The sequence below is a fragment of the Podarcis melisellensis genome, assembly GCF_964234715.1.
Source record: "Podarcis melisellensis genome assembly, chromosome: 3".
Lineage (NCBI taxonomy): Eukaryota > Metazoa > Chordata > Lepidosauria > Squamata > Lacertidae > Podarcis > Podarcis melisellensis.
The window spans coordinates 60772761-60796737 of record NC_138530.1 but is presented as its reverse complement, the minus strand read 5'-3'; the positions used below and the strand labels follow the sequence as shown (position 1 = coordinate 60796737).

The 23977-nt window shown below is 42.0% G+C and overlaps 1 protein-coding gene across 2 annotated transcripts in view; it reads left to right on the top strand.

Moving 5' to 3' along the window:
* Window positions 1-23977, top strand: part of ARFGEF3 (ARFGEF family member 3) — a 74382-nt gene that overhangs the window by 4421 nt on the left and 45984 nt on the right. For both annotated transcript variants that reach the window (XM_081907023.1, XM_081907022.1), the window contains exons 2-4: window positions 2521-2572; window positions 12784-12865; window positions 14629-14760. In XM_081907023.1, the coding sequence (XP_081763149.1) occupies window positions 2521-2572; window positions 12784-12865; window positions 14629-14760 (266 nt within the window). The remainder of the gene's footprint in view (window positions 1-2520; window positions 2573-12783; window positions 12866-14628; window positions 14761-23977) is intronic.

Below are 23977 nucleotides of genomic sequence, written 5' to 3'. Positions count from 1 at the left end.
AGGGTTGAGGAATCTGCAGCCCTCCAGGTGTTCATGGGCCCCAGAACCCATCATCCCTGAGCACTGATCATGGTGACTGGGGCAGATGAAGCTCAATAACCCCAGGAGAGCAACAGGTTCTCTGTCTCTGATTTAAACAATGGAGACATGCAGGCAAATGCTTTTCGGTATGGATACTATGGGTTAGCTACAAGCTAAACCAATACAGCTCAGTGCAGAACCTTTGTAAATATGTATACAAATGAATCAACAATATGTGTATCTGCTTCAGGTTTATTATTATTATTATTATTATTATTATTATTATTATTATTTATCATTTATACTCTGCCCATCTGGCTGGGTTTCTCCAGCCACTCTGGGTGACTTATAGCAAATATCAAAACTTAATCAAACACTAGACATTAAAAGCTTATGTCAGATGCTACATTTTTTTCTTAGCTATTTGAGGTTCATTCAATGGTTTCCCACCCCAACTATATACTTTCAAATGCATCTATTTATGCCACAGTGCTCCATATCATGCCCTCCCATCCTGCTTTATTTAATCTGCAACTCCCAGTTTGAAACTCACAAGCACTCAAGCAGAATTGCTACGTTACTTTTAAGCATGCAATGAAAAAGGACAGACAAGACCATGACAGGGTGTTTGAAGGCTATTTGGCTCAGGGTTATAAGTAGATATTTTTGTAGCCTTGTCAAATTGCACATGCTCCACTTAAATTTTAGCAAATAAATAAATACAATTGGATTTATGCAATACTGTGCTTCTTAAATGTTCATAAAGCATAGGAAAATGCCTGTTGGTCCATCTAGCTCTGTATTGTCTATGCCGACTGACAGTGACACTCCAGGGTTTTCAGGCAAGCATCTTTTCCAGCCCTGCCTGAAGATGCCAAAGAACAAGGGTCCCTCTGCAGACAGAACATGTGCCCTGTCACTGAACTACAGCCCCTTACCATTCCAATAGCTTCTGCCTAACACATGAGCTTTAAGATGGTTTGAAAATTCTGTCATTCCAAATAACATGGAAGCAGGAAGGCATTTATCTCCTAGACCAGGGGTCTCTAGTGTGGCATCTAAGAGCAAAATGGTGCCCCTCAAGGTCTTTCTCTGGCACCCACAAAGCCTCTGAGCTCCACCACTCACTGCCTGCTTGGTCATAAGGTGGTTACCTTTTTCCTCCCTTGAAAAGTACAGGCAACCCTCCATTTATGCAGTCATTGCTCGTTTGCATGAAAGCACATGAAATGGAAAAAGCCTGCAAAGGCCCCGTTCCACCCCGTCCCCATTTCGCCCTTTTAGTGATGTTTCAGTGACATCTTTATCAAGTTTCCAGGTCACTTCTGGGTCCGGCACTGTATGCATGTGAGCAATCCCACACCTGTCTTGTGATGAAGAGTGGTAAATCAATCTAATAGAATAAAATAAAAATAAATAAATATCTTTCACATCTAAAACAGGAGTTGCCTGTACATAGAGCTAAAGGAGGAAGTTAAAAGCCCACCATTCTTTCTCACTTCCTCCTTTAGTTCTATGTGTTCTATTCCACTGTTCGACAGTGGAATTTGCTGCCAAGGAGTGTGGTGGAGTCTCCTTCTTTGGAGGTCTTTAAGCAGAGGCTTGACAACCATATGTCAGGAGTGCTCTGATGGTGTTTCCTGCTTGGCAGGGGGTTGGACTCGATGGTCCTTGTGGTCTCTTCCAACTCTATGATTCTATGATTCTGTGTTTCTCAAGGCTCAGATTAATTCTCTCGAATCCTACTTTTACTCAGATCATTTGGAAAAAAAACCAAGTATTGTGTGCATACTGTCTCTCTCTGTGAGGAGCAGAACTGAGGGAGAAAAATGACCAGAAAGGTGGCAACCACAGCTCTCACTCAAAAATATGAATGTGCTCACAAGCCTGAAAAGGTTGGCAACCCCTGTCCTAGACCTTGCCAAGCATTAAACAGGTTCATTCCCTTCATGGTCAGAAGTACAAGCTGCTTGTCTTTCTCAGCTCCTACCCGCTTTTTTTTTTTTAAAAAAAAAAGTTGCTTCCTGGGCAGCTTGACCTGGCTGGTTATGTTCCTGCTACAACAATTTAGTGAGCTGCATGTGAATGCTGTTTGACCATTGCATTTGTAACAACTATGTCTACACATAGTTACAACTTGATCAGCCAGTTTAAATGAAATTCATACAAGATGCAGAGCATGCAGGCAATTTATGTTGAAATATACCGGTGGTCTCTGCCCTCACATACCTCCCAAATGCCCTGGAAAAAAGGAACATGTTTTTTCAAGCAAGATCTCGGTGGCCATTTTGGGTGCTGCACTTTTGCCCTGAAAAAAGCACTTTCTTTAGGGCCACAATCTCAACCAACACCCAAAATTGCATGTTTTGGAGCATCACACAAGATCTTGCTTTGAAAAAGCACTTCCTGGAAAACACATGTCCCAGGTTAGGGCTTGAAAAAGTTGGACAGTATGCCTTCATTGCCCTCTATAATGATTCTTTTCCCTTTTCTATACAGAAATGTTAGAATCCCCAGAGGCTGCTACGAAGATCCCTCCATATCAGCTAAGGTAGGAAATGTATACTGCCTTGGTTATAGGTGTCAACAAAGATACATGAAGCGGCTGCAGAGCTTGAGACTTGCTTTTTGTTGAAACCAGAGTAAAAACGCTACGATAGAAAACCTGCAGCATGCTGTAAGCAAGCCATACTAGGGGTGTCATCTATCATTTTCTATTTATCACTTACAAGTTATTTTTACAGATTTGTAGTGTTCAGAAAATGGTCCGGTTCCAAGAAAGCAATGTTGTCCATTTTGGTTGAAAATATGATTGTACAGGCAGTTGTCTGCCAGGGTTCAATTTCTACCACAGCAACAAGACCTTTTCATCTTACTAAAGATACAGCTCATGCAGCTGAATGGTATTAATGCTGATACACACAGAGGCACTGCCAGAATTAAGGCCTCCCAGGACCAGGTGCCTTCCAAAAACACCCACCCCCAACATCACTTTTACTTTAAATACAAGGGGGATGAAAGTTGTCTTAAAAGAAGAGTCTTGAACGCCTTCCACCCCTCCTTCCTCCCTTTCCTTTTTGCACTGAGACATAGGCTCAGCTAATGTTGGCTATCTCCTCTTCTTGAAGTCAAACATGAACTGTTTTGTCTCTTCCATCTACTGTTGATGTCCAATTGAAACTGTTCCCTCTTCTCTAATATTCTACCTGGGTGCTAGCATCAGAGGAAAATGCCCAATTCTAATTGGATGCCAGCAGCAGAGAGAACTGTTCCCCTCTTTTCCAAGTCTGCTGGCTAATCAAAACAGTAGGAGGGTCTAAGGAGACATGGAGAAGAGTTAGAGTAGCTTAGACTATGCCACCATTCCAATTTGGCCTGGAGCTCTGCCCCAGCAGGTCTCACAGGCACCATGTTGGGGACCCCAGTCACAACGTATCTTTCACTTGGCTTTGCTAGCTATAATAATCCATCTTTCTATTGAATACCATTGGTGAGGTAACTTAGGTTAACAGTGAGTAATGGTAGACTCAGATTCTCTTTAGGATTTTGCAAAACTCTTTCATAGGTTTTTGGCTCCTTTTTCCATTCTGATTATTTTCTGCCATGGTTTCAGTTCCTTTTCTTCAGTCAACAGAGGAGGGAAATTCATCTGCAGTTACACTGCTTCTTACTAGTGAAATCTTGCCAAATAGTGATACACTCAGTTTGGATCATTAGTCTGTCTAAATTTTGCTGCCTAAAAAGCTTTCTGTATTCATTTAAAACTTGTACCTCTAGACTTGAACTGATTGCGTTCTAATGTTCAGGAAATGTTATTTCATCAAAATATATTGCCTGAAAATATCCAGCAATCAAATAAAAATATGAATAATAGTTTCTGAAAGCATGTTTTGCCCTATGAAAGGAAACTACAAGACTTCTAGCTGACTGTTTTTTCTGGCTTCTCTTTCTCCTTATCACTGATGCTTGTTTTATATTATAGTGTATGTTTTTTTTAAATAATGGTTCATAGTTCAGCAAACTGTTATGAAATTGTCATTGTCTTTGGGATAATACAATAAACTTATTGATGAAAGTAGAATTGAACGGAAGGAAATTTTATCCTATCCTTTGGGAGAAGTTTCATCACTTCTTGATATTGCACAATGGAACTCTGGCAAACCCTGTAAAACCAGATTTTCTTATATCTAGAACTAAGAATTGTCTTACTGAAAGTTTTCCATAAATGGTGTCATAGTGGGTAGTTCCGTTGAACTCTACAACTAAGGCACCTCTGTTTAGGAAGTTTTGAGCCCAGAGTATAGCTTAATAACCTTCAGTACATGAGTAGTCATCACTTCTTCCTTCTCCCATCTGATTTATTTTCCACCAGCTTTGTCTGGGAGTCTTAAGTAAGCAGGAAAAACTGATGTACTCTGCAGACCACCTCTCATTCACAGAGGGTTAGCTTGATCATTGCTACTGATGCCAGTGGGTTTGCTGGCCATCTTGCATTTGTTCCATTGCACATATGAAGCAGGTAACATTGTGAGGTCTTGTGTCACTGCATCTGGCTTAAGACCAAAGTTTTGTATTACTTTTGTTACAGATTATTGAGTTTGCTGACATGGTTCATTGTTGCCTCAGGGGGAAAAATGAATGTATATTGTATAAACTCTTTCACAATCAAGCACTGCATATGGTCCAGCAGCACTAGCAGATAGTAAAGGTGTGCCTTGTTTATTCTCCCTGATGTTAACGATTCTTTGCCATCCTGCACTACTTGGTGACACCATCTAGAAGTTGCTGTGTGCTGACAAGCTGTTACTGCATGGTGTTAAAAAGAATGATTAAACTGGGGTAGAACAACTGAGCTAAGTGAAAGGCAGAGAATAGCATTGTACTACAGAGATGGTTATTAGCATGTGTTCATAAACTAACTGTATCCAACCAGTGGAAGACTTTGGGCTCTCCAATTTCAGTGGTGCTAAAATTCAGCACCCCCTGCCTCTAGAGCGCTCTGTTCTACACTTCTAGCAGCACAGCACCCAGTTCAACCGCAATGGTTTCCCTGTCCTAAAACCTCCTCTGATCCAACCCCAGTTTGCAAGTGAGATCCTTTCTGATTGGCTTATTTACCTGCCACATTAAACAAGATGCATTTGCTTTTCGGGTTCTAGTGAATGGATTTATGTCCATTTTGAATACTGTTGGAATCAGCTGCATGAAATAAAATTCTTTACTTTTCCAAGACACTGGACGGGGTGAACTCCCGTTGCTCAGTCCCAGCTCCTGCCAACATAGCAGTTCGAAAGCACACAGTGCAAGTAGATAAATAGGTACTGCTCCGGCGGGAAGGTAAACAGCGTTTCCGTGTGCTGCTCTAGCTTTGCCAGAAGTGGCTTAGTCATGCTGGCCACATGACCCGGAAAAGCTGTCTGCAGAAGCAGACAAATGCTGGCTCCCTTGGCCTGTAAAGTGAGATGAGCGCTGCAACCCCAGAGTCATTCACGACTGGACTTAACTGTCTGGGGTCTCTTTACCTTGCATGCATAGCTCTTGATGATGTGGAGAGCTTATATGCATATGCTCCTTTTTCCTGCCCTAAATCACATCCCAAGCTGTTGCAGTACCTTCAGTAGGAAATTATTATTTGGGGGGAGGAGTGAAATGGTAAAATGTAATACGGGAAATGGGGCTGTTCTCCCATGTGTCCTTGTCCCAGTCCAGATTTTGTTTCCCTGCAGCTTTTTATCAAGAATGTAAAATGGCAGGTTCTGCTTAGGTTATTGTTAATGAAATGTGTAGTTTGGCCCTGAGAATGCCTGTGGATGTCCAAGAAAAGAGCCTGAAAGAGCCAAAAGGAACTCCAGTAATTGCTGGATGCCCTAAATTGTCAGCACATTTGGCCAAGCAAGCATGGAAGGAGAAATGTGAATGAAGCCCCAGCACTGATTTATAATAATGAAGTGAAATGTATCCATTTAAGAAAAGGGAAAGATAAAAAAGAGGCAAGGCAAGTTTCTTACACACTTATAACGCACCCCTAAAACTGTTGTCTATGATGAAGCCCTGTTATACAATTGCATCATAAAAAAGAGACTTGCACCTAGAACAAATTATATCAGGCTGCACCACTGACCCAAAAGAGATGGTTCCTGACTTTGTCAATCTACTGTGGACAGAAGTAGAAGAGAAAGTGACAGGCTGACACTAGTTGTCAGTTCCAGCTGCCTGGCAGTGCCCAACATTAAAGGGTCTGTCACGGGTGCATGACATCACACGTGCAATGCCCCCCCAACCCAGCTAGGCCTACTCGGCGCACCCACCCACGCACCACCAGCAGCCTTACCTTTGTGAAAAGGATGTGCGGGGTGAAGATGCTTCACCCTGCGTGTCCCTGGCAGAGATAACCAGTGCACCTTCCAGGAAGGTTCTCTAGCGCACAGTGAAGACTTTTCACTGTGCTGCATCCCTGGTGATCTTCAAAAGGACACGGCAGGGCCAAGCGTCTTCATCCTGGTGTGTTCTTTTGAGGATCGCCAGGCTGGCCACCTCCTTGAAAATATTGGGGATCCTGCCCCTCTGTAGATGGCGCCTCTGCTGACAGGTAAAACCACTCAAATCTGTCATGAAGAATCTCCAGCCCATTGTGGACAAGTATATTTCCTTTTCACATTGGGGGCTGGCCTGTGTTTGTTTACAGGCAGCCCCATCTGCTCACCAAGAACAGCAGGTAATGCAAGAGACGTACAGATTTGGGGATCAGACCTGCGGCAGACCCAGGTGCCAACCCTGTCTCTGTATCGTACACAACATGAGGGGTTCATTCACCTTTTCATCTACTGGAGCAACATATCTGCCAAGAATGGCCTTCTGTGTTCTATGTAGGACAAAGAGATGGGCCTCTATGTAAAGGACACTTTGCAATTGGCTATAAAGTAGCCGTATTTTAACAAAGGAACTTCAAAGGGATGTGAAACAGTGGAATTTCAATACCGCAAGTGGTGCAAGTGCTTTAACTTGCAGATTTAATCAGTACAATGGGTTTTTATCATACTGTCTGTGTTAATGTCAGGATGCCTGTGCTACCAAGTACTGGTCTTTTTTATGAATGACCACTGTTAATAATGCAGTTATCACTGTCTGTATTTGTCTGCATTTTGTTTCCTTCTGACATCACTGTTTATAGTTCCCCCATCATCACCATTAATGTACATACCTATATTCCTGAAGTTTCACACATCTGACAGTAAATCTGTTTGCCTTTAAAATGCCACAAAAATGGTTGTTGTTTGTACTTCTAAAGACTAATGTAGCTACCCTTTGAGAATGGATTCAGATTATGTTCCAAGGCCTTTCTAGCATATCCCACAACATAGTGTTGTTGCTATTTTTATCATTACCCCCCCCCCATTGTTCATCTGTTCTTGAGAAAGAACACTGTGTTTTTAACACCCATTCTTCTTGACAATGCTATGTGGATTCTGTGTTTATCTAAATGATTCCGTTGAAGAATGAAATAAAGATGGATACAATTAGTTCAACTGTAAGTGAGCAATGGCCCTTCTAAGGGAGCTACCGTATTTCCCTCAGCCTATAATACGAATGATTTTACTTGCTTTGGGCTATGCTACTTATAACTGCCTATAGTTTATTCATGTTTGCTGTCAACACAAAAGCAGTTATGCCTGTCATAGCAGCTCTGATGTAATCCCACCCTAGAAAAAAAGTCATGATTTCCCCCACCATCGTCCTTGAGTTTTTATCTATTCTAGGTTGCTAGTAGCAACACCTGAGCAACATTTGCTGTTAGGTCTAAATATAGCCTATTAAATTCGAGGTAGAAATGATAGCAAGCTAATCACAAATATGTTTTCATGGCAAGCCCCAGGTGGTTAATATGGCATATATAAACTCCCAGGATTTGATACCACAACAATTTTTTGTTTGTTTTTTTAAAATTATATCAGTAAGCAATTTTGTGAATGGCCTGCCAGGTGTTGACTGGTACACAATTCTTAGCCAGGCCCAAATCTTGACTGCTTGCCTTACACCTCAGTGAGAAAGCAAAGGATGAACTGTGCTGTGTGGCATTTATTTGAACATAATATCTCTCTGACTACCCAAATTTCCCATTATTTCTGGAGACAAACGACAGCTGTGTCCAGGTAAACACAGCACAGCCTAATTAATTTGCTGGCTTCTCCCTGAAGTAAGAGATAAGGAAGCGTGAATTCCCATGACACACATCACACACACCAGGTTGTGAATGCTTTCTAGAAAAAGTCTATTTATTTTCTATATAGCTTTTTAAAAATAGCTCTAGAACTTCCACAGCAACATCTCTGTTACTTCTGAATAATTCAAAGATGTATGTTGGTCAAAACCTGAATATATCTGACCAGGTTTCAACAAATCTCCTTGTTTTGGCAAAGGTGGTACCGTAACTCTGGCAACTCTGCCCAGGTTGGGGGGGGGTGTCTTGGCAATTGCTCTGTGGTCCCTGCAACTTCCCCAGACTTGGGAAGAAGTCTGGATATTATTTCTAAATTTTGACCAAGCTGTCCAAAGAGTTTCTGCCAAGGCAGGTGAAACTGACTTTTTACTCTTCCTGCTGTGGAGCAGAAAAGGCAGGGGTGGGGTATACAGTGAACACTTTCCCTCCATCTCTCTGTTGGCAAATGTGAGGTGCAGAGAGGGTTGGAAGTTGCTGCCTCAGGGCGCTCGGTGCACTTTGTGGCAGCAGCTCCCAATGGTACAGACTCCCTACTAGTTGCGGGATGAGAGACTTGACAGATGGGGCGACTACAACATTTGACTTGGTCAGCAGAAATGTTTTAGAGCCCTGTATTTAACTTTTCTTCAAGGTTACACTCATAGCAGTACTTCATATTCCCAGCCATATTTTGTGCCTTTGCTTTATATTTTTAGCTCCACATGGTATGACCCAATTGAGAATTTTCATCATATGCTTATTGATGGGGACAATGGAACTGTCCCAAGACTGTGACCTTTAATAAGATGATGATACTACTATTATTCAATTTTTAATTCTTTACAGACTGTTACTCCACCACCACTGAACTCTGCCACACAAATAATCATGTAGACATCATTTCTGCAAATTCTGCAAGCAAACCGACAAGACTTCAATTACTCCCTAGCACCAGTGACCCACCTTTTTTTGTAAAGATGACATGCTTGTATTTGTCTGTGCTAGAATGCCTGTCTAGTCAGCTATAAAAACAAGAAAAGGTATAAATAGCAGCCTGCCCCCCCCCCCGATTCCCTATAGAGATAGGAGATGTTGCTGTTCATCTTGAAAAGCGATGGACAGATTAAAAGCACAATGGGTTAGGATACACTAACTGTCGTGCTGTCAGTCCCTTACATAGGATGTGAAGGGTCAAAAGTTACAAAGGGCATTTCCAGATCACTGGTGCTTTGTGGTGGAATTTAGTCACAAACCAACAAATGCAGGTTTCAAAATCAAAGTTTATTTGGAGCTTTTGCGCAACTTTCCACATCAGACCTTTTGCGATAAGCAAATTCATGGGGAAACACATTGGGAAATGTGGGGTTATGTGCGCTAGATGCAAGAATGTCTAACCTCCCTGCAAACAAATCAGAATGAATGCTGAATAAACAGGTCATATGGAAACAACCAAAGTGTGTTGGGTTGTAAACTTTCTCCATCTCCTCTATCAGCCTTTGAGGACAATTGGGTTTGTTAACATTCTACAGATGTTGTAGGAAAAAAAAGATTCAATTTGTGCCAATTCTCATTTCCATCTCAATTTTAATTCAGAGCTTGAATTAATGAGCCATTTCCATTCTCTTCACATTTGAAGTCTTTTACTGCCAGAATGAAGTAGTTGAACTTCCATTTTACTATCGGCTTCTCACAGCCAGCGACTATGTTTCTATGACCTTGCTAGTGTTCTAGATTTTAGTTGGCCTTTCATGTCACTGCTGTCCATAGTGACAGCATCTCAGACCGGGAAACAAGAAAAAGGCAGCTCAGCCAATTCCCAAAATGGAACATGGGAAAGGTCACTGATTTGCATTGATGGCATTTACATTTTAATAGCTCCTTCAGTTTCAGGCAGGACCCCCCCCCCCAAATTATAGCTTCTCTGTTCACACTGTGCAAAAGCTATTTGAGGAAGACACCAAAGGAGGGCGAGGCAAGCAGTTTCTTTCCTAATCATAAAGAGTCAGCCAACAGGATCCGCACTATTTCGCTCATTTTAATGATGGAAGATTGGTTCCTCATCACATTTCTTTCTTTCTAGCTCACCATAATTGGAATGTTAATACCTTGGTCCATAGGTTTCTCTAATTTCACCACCATCCTGTAGGTTCTTGTCTGTTCTCAACCCAAACAGTGCACCTTATGAATAATTAGGGCAGCTCCACACATTTTGTTTGCTGCAATTGACTCCCTTGCTGCCTTTGCCCCTTAATTCCAAACATGTTCACAGGGTTACAGGTTTAGAAAACAAGGCAGCAAGGATCCTATGCACAACAAATATTTAGAGCAGTCTTATATTTGGATGCATATGATGCTTTTGCTAAAAAAACACACACCAGAAACTCACTAATCATCCTCAACCAGCAATCCCTTTGCTTCTAAGACAAAGCAGAAGCTTGAAGGAGGGTCATGGTAGAGGAAGGAATGGCCAACTCCGAAATCATAGGCTCTCAACTGCAGCAACATGCAGTCAGTTTACAGGGTTAAAATTAAAGCTCTTCAATTCTAAGCCAACTAAGCAATCTAATTGGCCAAGTGACTGCTGATGGTAAAATATATAAAATCACTGAGAGGGACAGGAAATGACACAATGACAGTTCATTTTGTTAACTGTTGTGATGGGAATATAGATGGTCCATTAGCATTAATCAGAGCTTTAGCTAAATGCTTTTCTCAAGAACAGGGAGGTAACTAATTGAATCAGTCCTGGTTTTTAATCCGTTTTGTTGCTTCTGAGGGTTTTTTTTTTTAATAAAAAGAAATCTGATTTTTATCAGTTAAAAGGATACGGCTGTAGATCAGCCTTTGTCAGCCTGGTGCTCTCCAGATCTCGGACTACAGCTCCCTTCTTCCCCTGACCATTGGCTGTGCTGGCTGGGGGTGATAGGAATTGCAATCCAAAATGTCTGGAGGACAACAGGTAGGGAAAGAGATGGTGGGCATTTTGCTGAAATACACAGGTGCCATGCAGTGAGCCATAAAAGGCAGAGCTGGCTTTCAGTTGTAATAAAGCACTCACTGGCTCAGTTGTAATGGAAGACAGTATGTCTGCTTCCTCTTCTACTGAAAATGTGGAAGTCTGGCTGATTGCCAGCTGACCAGATAAATGGTAGTGATTGGAACATGTAGTTCTTAAGATACCATAGATGCAAATGAACCAAATTGGAGCATGCAGAAATGTTCAGAATGTGCACACAGGCACGCCTTCCCGCTTGCTGTTCCTTTTAGACTTGCCAAAGCCCCCTGAAAAAATTAGAGTGGTAGCAAGGAGTAAATAAACATCTGGATTCAGCTCCTGAAATCTAAAGTCTATAGGTAGACAAGCTTACCAGCTCAGACCAACCAGACGCTTAATATGTGGGTCATGAGTTTGAGTCCCAGGTTGGGCAAAAAGATCCCTGCATTTCAGGGATTTGGACTAGGTGACCCTCCCAGCTCTACAATTTTTTTAACTCTAATATGCATTAAGTGGTGGAGAATCCAGGCTCCAGTTGCTGGTCTCCTGGTTCTTCCCTGTTTCATCAAATAGCTGATCAGTTGTTATGGTAGCCAAAGGATTGTATGCTTTCTTTGCCCCCATTCCCTCCTTTCCCTGGAGAAAGTTAAGAAATGAATTGTCTCTGATTTTAACCATGGTTCCCTCTTAGCCAGGACTTCCTATTGGCTTCAAATTCTGGTTTCAGATCTTTGCTAGATGCATCCTTGTTCAGGTTAGTGCTGTTGCATCTCATAACTGCAGTTAAGTGGGATGGGGGCAATTTGCTCCAAAGAGGAGAGCTGTGTAGAAGGAATGTATAATCCTGCAGCCTGTTCTTGATCCTGTAACCACATCTAAGAGGCTTCTAATATTGGTCAGATCCATGTATTTTATTAGTACTTTAACAGTCTTAGCTTCCCCTCAAAGAATCCCAGGCACTTTTATTTGATCAGGGGAATTTTGACTCTGCATGAGGGTAAACTACAGTTGCCAGGATACTTTGGGGGAGACCATGACTGTTAAAGTGGTTTAAATGTGTGGTGTGGATGTAACCATTATCTGCAGGCTCCTACAGTCTGGTGTTATTTTGCAGATTTTCTTGACACAGTAATAGTGTTTTATTAATTGTTCTGCAATGGTTCACCAAAGCTACCACATTATTGCTGCCCAGAGAGACTATATCACAACAAAAGCAAGACAAAACAAACCAACTCAAAGCATTTGTGCTTTGAAAAGTTACAGGATTTCATCTGGACATTACAGGATATGCACAGACTGCAAATGAAGCGGTATGACCACCCCAAAACTTTTGCCGGGACAAATAGCATTGTCAAAGGGATCACATATCATGGATGTTCAATGAACGGGACACCTGGAAGGAACTTGCAATTGCTTCTTTTATTACGTACTATGATGAATGTTTGCATCAAAGAAGACTAAATGTAACATATGCTTCTGAATTGCCTTTCAAGACCCAAATTCAAAAGTTAAAATGTAGGCTTTCTGAATGCATAGTCCTAAACAAAGTTTATTTTTCTTTGGCCATCAGGGAGAAGTGCCTCCTTCCACTCCAGCTTGCTTTGGAAAGCAAGAACGTGAAGCTGGCCCAGCATGCTCTAGCAGGGATGCAGGTATATGGCAATGAGGTTCTGCCGCAGTTGGGTGTGTTTGATGGAGGTGGATGGTGCTTGAAGGCCACATTCTCTCATTGGCAATCATTTGGGGGCCACATATCAGTCGTGAGTGGGCAACAGATGGACTCAATTGTTGCTACAATTCAACTGTGCAAAAGCCAGCTGTTTCTACACATTGATCTCTAAATATCTCCTCAGGCCATGCTGTAGGGGTTACACAGGGCACTGTTTTGTCCCCAATGCTATTCAACACTGGGAGTGATCATTAGGAGTTTTAGTGCAGGATGTCATCAGTATGCTGATGATATCCATCTCTGTTTCTCCATTACATCTGATTCAGGAGAAGTTGTGAAAGAATGGGGCCCAGGCACGGATGCAGTGGTGGACAGGATGAGGGCCTGTCAGATGAGTCTGAACTCTGGGAAGACAGGGGCCTTATGAGTGGGTGGTTCTTGGAGCTGATGGTTCTTGGTCAGTTGTTTCCCCTGGATGGGGTTGTGCTCCCTCTGAAGGAGCAGATATCTAGTTTGGGGGTACACAGTGGACCATCATTGTCACTTGAGGCACAGGTGACATCTGTGGCTAGGAGTGCCTGTTATCAGCTTTAGCTGGTACACATGTTATAGCCATTCCTGGACAGGGTTAGCCTGACTGTGGCAGTTCATGTACAGTGGTACCTCTGTTTTTGAATGTCTCCATTGAGAAATGTTTTGAAACTCGAACACCAAAAACCCGGAAGTAAATGCTTCCGTTTTTTAATGTGCCTCGAAAGTCAAATGGCTTCCGCTGAGGTACCACTGTATTTTTATCAATTTTCTCTGTAAATTTGCAGACCGCCCTTTGCACCTTGGTTTTCAAACATTTCGGAAGTCGAACGGTCTTCCGGAATGGATTACGTTTGAAAACCAAGGTTCCACTGTATTGGTAACTTCAGGACTGGATTATTGCAATGTGCTTAATGTGGGACTGCCCTTGGGTCTGGTCCAGAAGTTTCAGATAGTGGTAGCGCAGAATGCTGTGGCAGGAACAGACTTCTGCCAACACATTACACAAGTGTTAAAACAGCTGCACTGGCTTTCCATCTGCCACTGGGCCAAGTTCAAGGTTCTTATACTAGTGCAGGATTTCTCAAACTTGGGTCTCCAGCTGTTTTCACTACAATTCCCATCATCCCTGACCACTGGGCTTGCTAGCTAGGAATGATGGTCCAACAACAGCTAGAGAAACCCTGCACTAGTGTATAAGGCCCTGAATAACTTAGGCCCAGAAGGACTGCCTTACCCAGTGCACTCAAAGTTGATCACTGAGATCATCTAGGGGAGCACTATTGGTGGTTTCCCATAGGCCAGAAGCATGAGTTATATCAGTTAGGAGTTGTGCCTTGGCTGTTGTGGGCCCAACTCTATGGCACTGCCTCACCACAGACACCATCCCGACTGAGTCTTAAATGCCTGGTCAAAAATCACTTGATTGCAGGAGGCCTTTGGACCTTGAATGCATCGCTGATGCTTTACATTATTTTCTGACATTTTAAAATTCTGAGGATTTTTGAGATTTACTTTAAGCTTTAAATTTTTTATATTATGTATTTCATTGTTGTAAGCTGCTTTGAGAACTGCATGGTGAACAATGGGGTATACATTTTTAAATATAAAAAACAGAATAAGGTATTTGGGGGGTAATGTGATTATTATACCAGCATTATGTATCAAGCAAATCAAGAATCCCTGTGATTAAGCAGTCTCATTCTCTCTTTGCAGAAGCTACTGTCTGATGAGAGATTTGTAACCATGGAAACAGACTCTGATGACAAGCAATTGCTTAATCAAATGCTGAATGCAGTCAGAGTGACTCCTTCCCTCAACGAAGACCTGCAGGTAGAAGTTATGAAGGTTAGTATTTTTCAGACGTCAGTACTTACGTGGCTGCAGAGGAGACTTCCTGACTGACTCAACTCTGCAGCTCTCTGGAGCATCTCTGAATCCTTAGTAACATTTCTTACGTCATGGCACGAAACCAGCTCTCATATTTTTGTTGCAAGTTGAACTCTTCTTTACCAACTGAAGTCTGGATTCATAGGGCATCAGTGTGTCAACATGACATTTATGACAGAAGATTTAAATTGCGACAGAAAATCCTTTAGGTCCCCTGGTAGCTAGAAACAGTTGCATGCAAAGAGTTTTGCATTTTTATGCCTAATGTAAAAAGCAGGTGTCTTTAGCAAACAACATTGCCAGTAGCAGATGGCCACCGTTCAGCTGACCTCCAGTCGGCTGCCACGCTGCAGCTTATCAGGGGGAGTAGTGAGGTTGGCGCAGTGCAAACACACCGTCAGGAGCACCAGATTGGCTCTGCAAGTGTGCTTGCAGCTCACCACTTTGCTTTTTCTCTTCCATCTCCCAGTAAGCAGCAGGAACAAACTCGAGTTTGTGGGTGAGTGGGCCCCACCCCTACCATGCTGGCTCCTATTAAGCATTGCACTGTGTGATAAAGGAGGCCACATATACTGTCTATGTAAGGTGGCTCATCATGGGCTGGTGGTATTAGAGATGTGAATGTGTGGGGTGGGGAGAAAGGTTAACATTGTGGGTTGTTGGGTTGTTTTTTCCTGGGAAGCTTTAAAACCCCTTTGTGCTCAAAATACTCTAGTGCCAGAACTGAAGTGTGAGACTTGTAAATCCTTTGTATATTTAATGCACACTGCTGTTCCTAGAACTATACACACTTTAATTGCTGAGAATGAAATCAGGAGGAGTGCTTCCTTGGCAAGCAGCCTTGTGCACTGGCGATGAGGGGATGCCATTAGATCCTTGTTCCAATTGTCTTTTGTCATGTCAGTTCCTTCCTGGAAAAGATATGCCTGACTGGTGAGAAGTAGTGTGAAGATAGATGATTTTTCAGCTTTGGGGTGTATAAGAAAAGGGTGTGTATGAAAGTGAGTGCTGAAAATGAATATTCCTTAGTCTGTTGAAATTTATTTCTCAGTTTTAAATCTATCACTGTTTCATCACAGGAGTTATACATACAGGGGAGCTCTTTATACACAAGGTTATGAAAAGAACCTAATAGGGTATCAATGTGATTCTTTTTAAGTCTGTTCATTTGGAATAATATTTAACCCTTGCATATTTATATAGGGTGACAAAGTACTGTTGTTCCTTGTTTTAGTTCATACTGTTATGGTGAAAGGCATGGTGGCAGGAGCCTAAGGGAAAAGAGACAGATTTCCATTATTTTAATCTATCTAGTTTTAGAGCAGATTTGGCCAATTTAAGGATCCAACATATAATTCCCTGTAATACACAATACCTCAGTCATCTGTTGGGAAGTGAAATGGGGCCAGCTAAAAATAAGGTGGTTTATGCAAACTGAGGTCTTTGACACTGACAAACTGGAACATGTCCAGAGGAGGGCAACCAAAATGGTCAAAGGCCTGGAAACGATGCCCTATGAGGAACGGATAAGGGAGCTGGGCATGTTTAGCCTGGAGAAGAGGAGGTTAAGGGGTGATATGCTAGCCATGTTCAAATATATAAAAGGATGTCACATAGAGGAGGGAGAAAGGTTGTTTTCTGCTGCTCCAGAGAAGCGGACACGGAGCAATGGATCCAAACTACAAGAAAGAAGATTCCACCTAAATATTAGGAAGAACTTCCTGACAGTAAGAGCTGTTCGACAGTGGAATTTGCTGCCAAGGAGTGTGGTGGAGTCTCCTTCTTTGGAGGTCTTTAAGCAGAGGCTTGACAACCATATGTCAGGAGTGTTTCCTGCTTGGCAGGGGGTTGGACTCGATGGCCCTTGTGGTCTCTTCCAACTCTATGATTCTATGATTCTATTCTATGATTAGGTGATTCCCTGTGTTTGTGGAAGAGTGTTATTTTGTAAATGGAAAAGCAAAGGGATATTTAGAACCTAGGACCCCATACACAGTGACTGCAAGGGCCTGCTGAATGCAGAAACAGAAAACAACCTCATGGCATTCTACAGTGATGTTTTGTGATGGGGTGAGGAGAGCACGACTAGCAGCCAGTTGTTGTTGTTGTTTAGTCGTGTCCGACTCTTCGTGACCCCATGGACCAGAGCACGCCAGGCACTCCTGTCTTCCACTGCCTCCCGCAGTTTGGTCAAACTCATGCTGGTAGCTTCAAGAACACTGTCCAACCATCTCGTCCTCTGTCGTCCCCTTCGCCTTGTGCCCTCAATCTTTCCCAACATCAGGGTCTTTTCCAGGGAGTCTTCTCTTCTCATGAGGTGGCCAAAGTATTGGCGCCTCAGCTTCAGAATCTGTCCTTCCAGTGAGCACTCAGGGCTGATTTCCTTAAGAATGGATACATTTGATCTTCTTGCAGTCCATGGGACTCTCAAGAGTCTCCTCCAGCACCATAATTCAGCATCAATTCTTCGGCGATCAGCCTTCTTGATGGTCCAGCTCTCATTTCCATACATCACTACTGGGAAAACCATGGCTTTAACTATTCAGACCTTTGTTGGTAAGGTGATGTCTCTGCTTTTTAAGATGCTGTCTAGGTTTGCCATTGCCTTTCTCCCAAAGAGCAGGCGTCTTTTAATTTTGTGACTGCTGTCACCATCTGCAGTGATCATCACCATCTGCAGTGATGGTCTAGCAGCCAGACCCAAACCTAAATGCTTTAGTATTATTTAGCAAATTCCAGGAGGCAGAGAGAGGCTGGGAAAGGTATCCCTTTCCCTTCTTTTTCTATCCCAAAACATTCTCTCCAATATGAGCCTTGAACAAGGCTACTGTTCCAAGCTGCAGCCTTGGACAGGAGGATGTTTCCTAGGAAGTGGGGATACATGCAGGTTCTTAGGCTGGTACATTATCTATTTAATGTACAGTGGTACCTCCGGTTACAGACACTTCAGGTTACAGACTCCTCTAACCCAGAAATAGTATCTCAGGTTAAGAACTTTACCTCAGGATGAGAACAGAAATTGTGCTCTGGCAGTGCAGCGGCAGCAGGAGGCCCCATTAGCTAAATTGGTACCTCAGGTTAAGAACAGTTTCAGGTTAAGAACGGACCTCCAGAACGAATTAAGTTCTTAACCCGAAGTACCACTGTATAAGGAAATCCCTAATCCTAAAGGAATGTAAACTGTCTAAAACCTAGATAACTCCTGTGAGACCTGTTATATTTTATTAAGCACCCTCAGCCAGTTACAACTTCAGAATTTATCCATTTATTTTTTGAATTTATATCCCACCCTTCAATGCATGAAGGATGAATAAGACATGAAAATGCATAGGTACACTCTATGGCTAACTTCCAGAATACTGTTTGGAATTGCACAGAATGAATTTCTTTTCTTGAATTTCTTTTTAAGTATTTTTTTTTTTTTGAATTAGGCTGTAGATTCTAAAAGTCTTCACTGCTATGTGTACTAAATGCTTTCAAAGTGGTTGGTGTTTGGGGTTTAGTTTTTGCATTTTTCTTTTGGTGCAATGGGGTTTTTCTACTTTGTCCGCAAGAACATGTGCCATCTTGACAAGAGCAGCACCAAATTTAGTCAGGTCAGCTATGCGGGTGCTATCTGATCTTCTGCTAAGGCCAGGCATCCTTGTTTACTAATCTGAATGATGCAACTACTATTTGTCACCTCATAGTAGACCAAACTTTGGAAATGTCTCTCTGACTTGGTTTTGTAAGATTCTAAGCATCTATAAAGATGTCAGGAAATACCAAACACTTTCTGTACCCAATAGGCTTTTGTTGTTCACACTTTGCACTGATAAAAAATACCTAAATTTAGTTTTGATATCCTAAGAGATGTCCAAATGCCTAGTGAACAGACAAATAAACAACTTTCCAAAATGTGTGATAGATAAGCTGCTATTTCACTAATGCAGTCTAAATGTCATATTCCTGATCACAAACTACCATATTTAAGACACCCCCATGTATTAGATGACCCCTCTTTTTTCGAACCTAAAATTAAGAAGTCAAGCCAGAGCCTGAACCAGAACCCAGACCACCCACACCAGAGTCCAAACCCAAGCCCAGGCCACACACACCAGAGTCAGAGCCACTGTGCATTCACTATCCATGAATAAGATGACCCCAGTTTTTTACTTACATTTTAAAGCAGGCTTCCACAACCTCGGCCCTCCAGATGTTTTTGGCCTACAACTCCCATGATCCCTACCTAGCAAGACAAGGGGTCGGGGATGATGGGAATTGTAGTGTCAAAACATCTGGAGGGCCGAGGTTGAGAAAGCCTATTTTAAAGCAAGAAAAAATTGTCTTATACACGGAAAAATACAGTACATTTAATAATGGATTCATGCACACTTAATAACTCTCCCATCCATCTCACGGATGAATTTCTCTGTTCTTCACTCAATGATTTTTACTAGAATAAGGATTACATCAGCACTGGAACTGGTGAATTTTGTGAATGACCAATAACTCAGAGATATACTAGGGAACATTGACAGTCTCCTAAATGAGGTTGTCAACATTTTCTAGTGAATGTCTGACAAATGAGGGCATAGTAATGCTGACATTAACACAGTTCATCTGGGATTCTCACTATTCAGATGTGAATGGGAACATTTACCAAATTCCTAGCATACTTTGTAACAAATATACAGCTTTACTTTCACATTTCACTTTTTGTCAAAGTCTCATTTCCTTTTATTACATCATGTTGCAGTGCAGACTTAAAGGTCTGTCATGTTGGCTGCTAAGCAAAGTTGCTGCTTCAATACCCCGAATAGTGGAAGGATGTTCTTAATGGGGTTTCTGAGAGATTCTCAGTCTCCTGCATCTAATTCAGCTCATTCCAGATACTCTGTGTTCTTCCGAATGCCTGCCACAGGAAACTAGCAACACGTATGTGGGTAGATCTACAAGTCACTATTTGGAAGAAAAAACTTTAGTTATATTACTATTGCCAATTTTTTTTAATGGAGCCCTAGATATTGCTTGACATGCAATAATTTAGCTTTCTCCCTCACTTTTATCTTCATGCTGATAAAAACCACTAAATTTCTGTGTCATCCCCAAATGTGAACCCTTTAGCAGTGCAGGAGAAGATTACAGGAGGAACTTTGCAGGTAGATTTGAATGAAATATTGGGTGTCTGCTTTCACTGATGTAGCTAACGGCTCCATTCCTCAAACCCTAAGCTAGTGGCCTCCCAATGTTCTGGACTTCAACCTCTATCACTGGAGAGTTAAGCACTGGCCACGCAGCTGGGGACTGATGGGAGTTGTAGCCCGATACATTTGCAGGGCACCCAGTAGGCGCAGACTGTCCTAGGAAATATGAAACTGCTGAGAGAGCTGCTGTGTGCAAAGAAAAGCGAGAGCTGGAAACAACTAATTAATCCCTGCTCAGCTAGTTCCCTGAACTACTGTCAGTAGTGACCTTTTCTAGTATTTATGAGGCTGTCTCCCCCCTTTACTGTTAATTAAAGTGATAAAGAACACCAGGATTGGTGGTATGAATATTTCTCACAATATTAATAGACTTTGATCCTTGTTTTTCACCCTGACTCTAGAAAAACTAATCTTCATAAATTTAGCAGGTCTGTGTGGTATGTCATACAGGAATGGAAACAAACAGAAGGCTTTTGTGTTGCTAAAAGAACATACGTAGGAAGGGATTAAAGAAGGACTGTGGATATCTGTATTGCCACCTGTTCATTTTAGTGTTTACCCAACTGAGTGGTGGAATATACTTATTCCCAGTGTGCTTTTGTTTTTGTGGTGCTTCCTTTAGGGAACCTGCCATCTCCTTTTAATGAATAGTAAATATGTAACTTACCAAGCAGGAAACTGATGCTCTAGTTGTGGTCTCCCTTCCTCAATCTTTCCATAGACTCAATTTTGTGTGTAAAATAACAAGTGAGACCTGATCCTCCTAGCTTGTTTAAGTCTCACTGAAATAAACTTCTAAGTGATTATGTGTAAGTTTGAAGTCTAATATATATACATATTTGATATATTTTAAGTTCCTCACCTTGTATGTGTAGTGTGGTGTAGTGGTTAAGAGGGGTAGTCACGTAATCTGGGGAACCGGGTTCGCGTCTCCGCTCCTCCACATGCAACTGCTGGGTGACCTTGGGCCAGTCACACTTTTTTGAAGTCTCTCAGCCCCACTCACCTCACAGAGTGTTTGTTGTGGGGGAGGAAGGGAAAGGAGAATGTTAGCCACTAACCGAAGGGCAGTGATAAAGTGGGATATAAAATCCAAACATTTTATTTTCGCCTTGAGGTTACACTGACCTGTCGTATTAAACTTCAGTAAAAAGTAGGCTTTTAGGCAATATCAGATCTTCCTGTTCATAGGGTATGACTGGTGGTAAATAGAGCAATCTATTAAAGTTGAACCTTCCAATGGTGGCTTTGCAGAAGCTGAATGCTACTTGCCGAAGGTGAGATACTTGTTTTCCCCCCCCAATTCCTCCACCACCAATGTTTAATGTTAAGAAACAATTTTAAAAGAGGCTCACAGATGGCAATCCTGTATATACTTACTTGAAAGAAAAAATCCCATTTTTTTTTGCCTTCTATAGTTCCTACATTCCTTATATTGTCGTAACTCTGAATGCCAAATCTACTACCAGAGCCATTAAAGAACTCTGTTAAATGATTCACCTTGTTTCATTATGACTGCTGTTGTTGCATATCAACTGACTTTTTAGTTGGCATTTTCTGCCTTAGCACAGCAAATTAATGAAGGCTTTATTTAGAGAATGTACATCATGTCACATACTTGGTTATTCCATTCCTGATATAAGACTTTGCCCGGACGTTTGAAGCATTGATCACTCTGAATAATAGTTTCTAGTGGCAGCAGAACCTTTTTACAGTTCCACTGATTAATGGGAAACCACTATGTTCATCATCTTCATAATTAAACATGCCATGCTTATACAACACATCCAGAATTATGAATGTGTTTGCCCTTGTTTTTTTCCTGGGGCACACAAAAAAATCACTTGAACCAGGCTATTGGGTTTTATTTCAACAATCAGAGACAACAATAACTAACTTTCATTGTCTCCCAGACTCTGGTCAATATTATTTAGGTTATTTATTTATCTGCAAAAAGCTCAATGGAAGCAGCCTATTGAGGCCTACAGAAAACATGAAAATGGGCAGATAGCTGACATATTCCATGTTGCACTCTAAACAATAATGAGCAACATGTTGGCTAATAATATACTGACAATATTTTTATAACACTTGTTGTTTAGTCGTTTAGTCATGTCCGACTCTTTGTGACACCATAGACCAGAGCAAGCCTGGCACTCCTGTCTTCCACTGCCTCCCGCAGTTTGGTCAAACTCATGCTGGTAGCTTCAAGACCACTGTCCAACCATCTCGTCCTCTGTCATCCCCTTCGCCTTGTGCCCTCCATCTTTCCCAACATCAGGGTCTTTTCCAAGGAGTCTTCTCTTCTCATGATGTGGCCAAAGTATTGGAGCCTCAGCTTCAGAATCTGTACTTCCAGTGAGCACTCAGGTCAGATTTCCCTAAGAATGTATAGGTTTGATCTTCTTGCAGTCTATGGGACTCTCAAGAGTCTCCTCCAGACCATAATTCAAAAGCATCAATTCTTCGGCGATCAGCCTTCTTTATAACACTGTACTGTGTCAAAATACAGAAACAGAAGATATACAATATGTGAATGGAGTCACAAACTAATAAATGACAACTCAGTGTTCCATGAACAGGAATGGAAGGAGTGATAAGTCACCATTAAAGATCACTAAGATGGAGGCAGAATGCCTTTCCAAAGTCAATACCCTGTAAACGTGAGATGATGGGTGCTCCAAATGTAGCAATAGGGTGCTCCAAGCACAGCAGCAAACAGTACAGTTCTTCCAGAATAATGAACTATTTCAATGATAAGTCTTCACCAGCTGGCAATAATGTAAAATAAAATCCATTATGTTCAGTTGCAATACAGAAATTGAAATGACAAGCCTGCATATAAACAATAAAAAATACATACCAAATTAATTATTCCCAAAGGTACATCAAATGGCCATGGATCAGCAATCACTTGTAAGTGTAGTAAGCTGATACTGTTGATGAAACCCAGTGATGAAATACAGTGGTACCTCGTGTTGCGTAACCTTCAGATTACAGAATCTTCGGGTTATGGCCACGGCAAACCCGGACGTGTATACTTCCGGGTTTCACCGCACACACGTGCACAGAAGAGCACCTCCAGTACGAAGTTTTCGGGATATGGCCGGGCCTCCGGAACAGATCCTGTTCGTAACAAGAGGTACCATTGCATTCCATGTTGCAGACAGAAGCATATATTGGCCCTGAACATATCTTGGCTCCACCTCTCCTTCAAATCAGAACTAGTGAGGGCGATGAAGGTCCTGTGTGAGTGTCTGGAGGCAGTTGGTTGGTTGGTTGGTTGGTTGGTGGATGGATGGTGGCTAACAGATTGAGGTTGAATCCTGACAAGACAGAAGTACTGTTCTTGGGGGATAGGGAGCGGGCAGTTGTGGGGGACTCCCTGATCCCGAACAGGGTAACTGTGCCCCTGAAAGACCCAGGAGTCATTCTGGACTCACAGTTGTCCAAAGGCATATGTTACTTTCTTCAGCTTCATGTCTACATCCATCCATTATTTCTTCAGGTTCTTGCTTTTCAGGGTATCTATTTTATCCCAATTACTGTGGTAATCCTGCACCTCTCTCTCCGCCTCCCCTCGTTCCATAGATTTTCAGCCCTGCTCATCTTCAGAGCCCTGCCCTGATTAGCTCATTCATGCCTCAGTTATTTGTCTCTTGTCTATTGCGCCTTTTCTTCAGTCAATATTTCTGTCAACCTTTCCCTCAGGTTTCTTCCCACTACTGTACTTGCTTTTGGTCTTCCTGTCCCTTAGCTCTTTACAGTTTAGGACCTCTTCAGAGCCTACCTCGTACATTACATACCCACGATGTGATTTTTAATTTGTGAATGCCATATGAAGTCTTCATTGTTTAAAAACAAACAAATAAATCTGAGATTAGTGAAGCACCCATTAAATGTTCTCCCAGCCATATGGGAGGTATCTACGAGCAGATCCTATGCAGTTGGGGTTGTATTTAATTGATCCGACCACATGGAGCGACACA